The sequence below is a fragment of the Drosophila gunungcola genome (genome assembly GCF_025200985.1).
Source record: "Drosophila gunungcola strain Sukarami chromosome 3L unlocalized genomic scaffold, Dgunungcola_SK_2 000014F, whole genome shotgun sequence".
Lineage (NCBI taxonomy): Eukaryota > Metazoa > Arthropoda > Insecta > Diptera > Drosophilidae > Drosophila > Drosophila gunungcola.
Window position 1 is genome coordinate 1,609,738 of NW_026453182.1, and position 5,527 is coordinate 1,615,264.

General features: G+C 35.3%; 1 protein-coding gene across 1 annotated transcript; it reads right to left on the reverse strand.

Moving 5' to 3' along the window:
- Positions 1 to 3,619: 3,619 nt before the first annotated feature.
- Positions 3,620 to 4,145, reverse strand: LOC128260189 (uncharacterized). Its single transcript, XM_052992991.1, has one exon. The coding sequence runs from the start codon at positions 4,132 to 4,134 to the stop codon at positions 3,658 to 3,660; it is 477 nt and encodes a 158-aa protein (XP_052848951.1). The 5' UTR covers positions 4,135 to 4,145; the 3' UTR covers positions 3,620 to 3,657.
- Between the last annotated feature and the right edge of the window lie 1,382 nt (positions 4,146 to 5,527).

Consider the following 5,527-nt stretch of genomic DNA (forward strand, 5'->3'; position numbering starts at 1 on the left):
GTTGTATCTAAATGTATTTACAATCCCCAACTCAGAATTCGTTTAACTACAATTCTAGCTTATTAAATTAAAGCTTAAATTTTAAACCAACGTGTATTTATTCATATTTTCAAAGTATTACTATATAATAGTAATCAGTAATTGTCTTTCAGTGAGCTAATATAAGCTTAATTAATTCTACAACATGGCTTATAGAAAAAATTACTTCATTAAGAAACGTAAGCAATGCAAATGGTGTGCAATTACAATTACTAAATTATTCAATAATCTTATCACAGTTTCTAAAAGCTTTTCAATCATAAAGAAACTAATTGCCACTGCAATTATCATACGGAAAGGTCACAGCCATGATGGGAAATTCGAAAAAATGTTAATTGAAAACTCTTGGATTCTGGCATATGCTGAAATTATTCACCTGCGAGCTGGCACGAATGTCAAAATAATCACAGCGGCCTTTTCCAATTACATCCGAATTATTTATGCGGCCAATACAGAATACCGATATCCAGCGGCATTTATCACGGCTGACAGTTGGGACGGCGCTCAGCTTCAACACGCCAAAACACCAAAACGCCAAAACCGCCAAATCGCCGCCAGCAGCGGTCAGCGCATAAATTCGCCGACAAACTCAATCAAAAAGGCGAGCTGGCCAGCCTAGCTCATTTTTTATGTGTATGCTACGGTACAGGCAACTCTTCCTACCAGAAACTAGTCCAAAAACTATGCAGTTATAGGTGTAGATCAAAAAATCTGAAACTTGATTCCATTCTGTTCTAAATTTAAGCATTTAGCTTTATTTGTTGATGTTTAAATAGTTATCCTAGCAAATCAATTCAAAATTTTCGAAAATCTAACTGCCTTAAAGTCCATTTCGATTGGGTTATCATTTGTTTTTTTTTTTAATTTAGACATGGCCAAATTATTTATTTAAAGGTATTGTCAGTTTGCTTAAATTTATAAGTTGTTTAAAAAAGATTCGGTGTGGCTGTCAGAAATATTATGGTTATGTTTTTATAAGAAACATTTTTTTTTAAGTTTATGAAAAATATAATTAAATATAGTAGAATTAAGTGCTTAAAGCTTATTGCGTCTTAAAAATTATTATTTTAAAAAAGAGAAGTTTTACTGTATCAACGTTTCGTTAACCAATTTTGTCGTGAATGCAAATTTTTGTGTACACTTTTAATTAACGTTAAAGGTTGTTTACAGCCGTTATTGGTGTTGGAGTTTTTCCAGCACTTATTTAACTTTGGGGCCCACTGGCGGTTCCTATATTTCGTTGGCGCTTGGCTGTTTACTGATTAGCGAAAAAAAAAACACAAGTAAAATAATAGACAGCAAATCAAGAAATCTAATATTGAATCACGAAATCGGGCGGCAAACGAACCCGCAGCCGAACCCGTACTCCATACATAATTTGCTTAATGTTTACTTATGCTAATCGGGGACATTAATCAGACTTGTTAACAACATTGAGCACGAGTCGCAAAGGGGTCGCCGTCGCCGCTGATTTCGTCTCCGCCGTAAATGCCAAACAAATCAACAGTCGCACCGAAATTACTTCATTTTTCGTAACTTAAATTGATGGATTATTAAATAAGAGAGAAAAATGTTCGAAAGATTACAAAGCCTCCAAACAAAACAATCAATGCCTGGGCATAAAAACTGGGATGCCCAATGGGAAATCCGAGATGATCAATAGAAAAAAAATGTATATAGTTGGTAAATGTAATATTCGCTTAAATTAAAAACCTTACCTATAATTAATTTTGTTGGTATACGAGCTAGGAACAGAAGTCAGCTTAGGTTAAAATAAAAAATCTCAAACTAAGAGATACCTTAGAGACACCTCAGAGATATATATGTATATTACTTTATCTATATCACAAATAAATAATAAAAATACAAAAAATTGTAGTATCTTTAAAAATTTGTTGTACATTCTGTAGGAAGTTTATTTGACTCCAAAAATGCCTGAAAATTCTTGTTAATTGTGCGACCACCATCTTTTTTCTTATTATAATTTAAAAATATAATTTAACAGCGTATAATGGTGCCAGCCCTTAACTCGTTTAATTTTAATTATACCTAGATCCCCTTTAGTAATAAGCTTATGGAGCAGTAAATTTCCACATGGGCATGCTTTTAACGCACGTGCCAACGCAACAACAACAAACAACCTCATCTGCAGAACAACAACAACAATAGCAGCAACGAAGCGTAGTGCAAAGCAAAATGCAACCAAACAATAAAAACAACTCCAACACAAAAGAAAGTCGAACAAAACACAAACAACAATGGCTCCAAATGGGCTCCCAGATGAGAGGGAAATATATACCGAGGGGGTTTTTCCAAAGCCGACGCACTTTTCGCTTTTGAAACGACTGAAGCGAAACCAGTTTCGGAAATATAAAAAAGAAATAGAGTTTTTAAACTGATGAAATGCCCATGATTTTTCCAATTTACGCCCTATCGCGTTACATGTATATTCCCCATAAAGCAGATGAAAAAGCCCCCTTGCCCTTTTTCTGAGGTTGAACTTTTCTTCAAAACATTAGAAAATGTCTTAATCTTTCTTGAGTAAAAAAATGGTTTCAAACAGAGATTTAGGTTTTATGTATATACCAAATTGGGAATATTACCACATATCTTTTGTTTAAGAATCCGTACTAAAACATTTTGTTGGAAAGAGAATAAAGTAAGAAATGTATTTTGCTTATTTTTATAAAAGGTTCCTAGTCCTAGGAAAGTTTTAAAACTATATTTTCTGGTCGTATGTTATATTGCTTCAATATTCAAAGGTCCACTCTAAAGGGCATGGCTCGTTAAACAACAACCACACGATCATATGTGGAGGCGTTGATTGAAAACTGCGGAGATGAGATGAGAGTGGGGCTGCGAACAGTTCGTGGAACAGGGAAAGGTGTCGAAAGCGAAGACAAATATTACACATTTAATTATGACAAGGTGACTCGGCTACGCCTCTGCTCCACCTTTGCCCACCTGACCCCCTCTACGTCCCCCCTCCCCGCCACTGCATCGGTTCGTAGGGAAATTCAACTATGAAAATTCAGTCGAAATTGTATACGGTTGCTTGGCTTGCTGACTTCTGCCTGACACTAATGCCTTTAATGATCCATGTTGTCGCTCAAGTTGAAAACTGCCATTTGACTCCCCATTGTCTTTGAGCTCTGTCGTCAGCACTATCAACTCGATCAGTGACTCGCCAAACTCCTCGACTTCCCTGAGAAACATTACGTGAATTAATTGGAAAACATGAGGTCAGAGGAGTGGAAAATGTTGATAATTAAATAACTTATGAAGATTAAAGCAGCAAGATGTAGTATTTATTTATTTAAATGTTTGAGATTTTGCCGATTGAATTCCTTGTCATTCTTGTGATTTTTATATTTGTCATGTTTGTTTTTTATTATCAAGTTTATATTGAAAATTATATAGTAGGGAATTGAAGCTTAAATGTTTTTATATTATGACATCTATAAAAACTCTAGAGGTTTATGGTAAAACGATTTTCCACATTGCTTCTAACTTTTAGATTAATTTGGGACGTAGTACAATGTTATTTTTTGAAGCCGAAAAGATTCAACAGAAATATAAATATTATAGTAACGTATTCAATTTTATTTAAATCAAAATTTAGGCAGTTTCAATACTATTGACATTGTGCCAGACCGTTTCCATATCCTGACGAATATCGCTCTGAAGTCGGAGGAGCTTCCGGTGGGCCTTGACGAAATCTACCATGGTGCTCGAAAGGTTGGCAGCCAGATTGTCCCTTACCTGCTGCACTGTGCTCATTTGATAGACATTTCCTGCAGATATTGTACAAGTGATTCCATCGTCGCGTCCCTCCAGCAGTTGCATCATGTCCTGCACCCTTTTAAGGCGCTTCCTGATCACCTCCTTCTCGATCTTAAGATCACGCTCCCGCCTCCGCTGTTGCACCAGGTAGTCTATCACCTCATCGGGAATATTAGAGATCATATTCGAGATCTCTTCATCGGACATTTTTTGCACAATACGTGAATTTGGTTTAAAACCGAGGGAATTTTGGTTTTCAATACGGAAGTGATATTGACGTAAGGTGCTATGGCTGTGCCCCTGATATATCATAATACTGATTTAATAAACTTGAATTACTTTAAATTATCATAAAACAGTTTTATGTTTAAGAAAGATATGCGGGAGGTCCATTGTCAAATATATTTGTATCACACAATTTGTAACTTAATGTATTCATATTTCTTCTACATCTCTTTATGTTTCTTCACACCTTTCAGGTGGAGCTTAGCCTCTATTATGATTTCATCTGGGCGAAACAAAGACAGCCCATGAGATCTTCTGTCGAGTCCACACTGGCAATGCTAATCACATTAATAAATTATCCGCACCTCCGGTTGGAGCCTCGCGTCTATTGATTTTGATCGTGTGTTCGTGTAAATGAAATATTCTATTGGGGGAATTGTTTTTGCCTTATTCACGGCTGGACATTTGCAGTGGCTAAACATTAATTTTTCTCGCTCCCCTCCCTTGATTTATTCAAATTATTTTTAATGGCCTTTTGTTGTTGACTCTGTCACTATGCTAAATGGCAGTACAAATTCCTCGAGTTTATTGGAATTTTTCGTACTCTATGACTATTGTGAATTAGTTGGAATTGGCTGACATCAGAGGGGGTGGGGTCTTATATAAATGATTTTTTAATGCATTTATGAATTGGCTTTGATTGCAAAATCACTTGAGCAAATTCGCTACGTTTGAATATTTTTATGTTTTAAAAATTGGGATTGTTATCATTTTAAAAAAATTTAAATTTATCAAGACCAAAAATAATTTGTATTTTAGAAATTTTTTCACACACCAGTTTTATTTCTTTTTAGTTTACAATTTGAATGATTTTTATACTCTTGCACATAAGGAGTAGTAATAGTTTATAATTAATAACAGCTGTCTCTAGTGCTCTAGTTTTTGTGAAGGGAACAATTTTAAATAGAGTAGGAATTCCAAAATGAGCAAAGATGGATTATTTAACAATTGATTTCGTGTTAACTAAAACTTATAAAAGCATAAAAAATATTTGTTACAAATAAAAACAAAAATGAGACTCTTTAATACCTTTTCCCCTTGAAACTATGTTCATATGAATAAGCTATAAGACGGCGTGTCTCAAGTGTTCCTTGAACTTTCCCAGTTCATTTCAATGGAATTACTCTTGAACTTGCTTTATGAAAAAAGTTCTCCTGCTCTCTGATTTCACATAACCGAACGCATAAAAGACCACACGCGTTTTGGGTGCCATTTACGACCATTTAATCCTTTTGGGCAGCACAACAATAGCCAACACCACACCAAAAACAACTACATCAAGCGGAAACCCAAAAAAAAGGGTGTGCATTCGTGTGGCAGGGGACATTCAGGTTGATTTATATGGTCGCAGGGCGAATCATATTTCTATGGCTTTCACTGTCGCACATAAATATAATTTCTGGAGTGCGACACCCACAGC

What these genes read in the sequence shown, in the direction of transcription:
- LOC128260189 (XM_052992991.1), bottom strand. Translation starts at nt 4,134, where the DNA reads ATGATATATCAGGGGCACAGCCATAGCACCTTACGTCAATATCACTTC.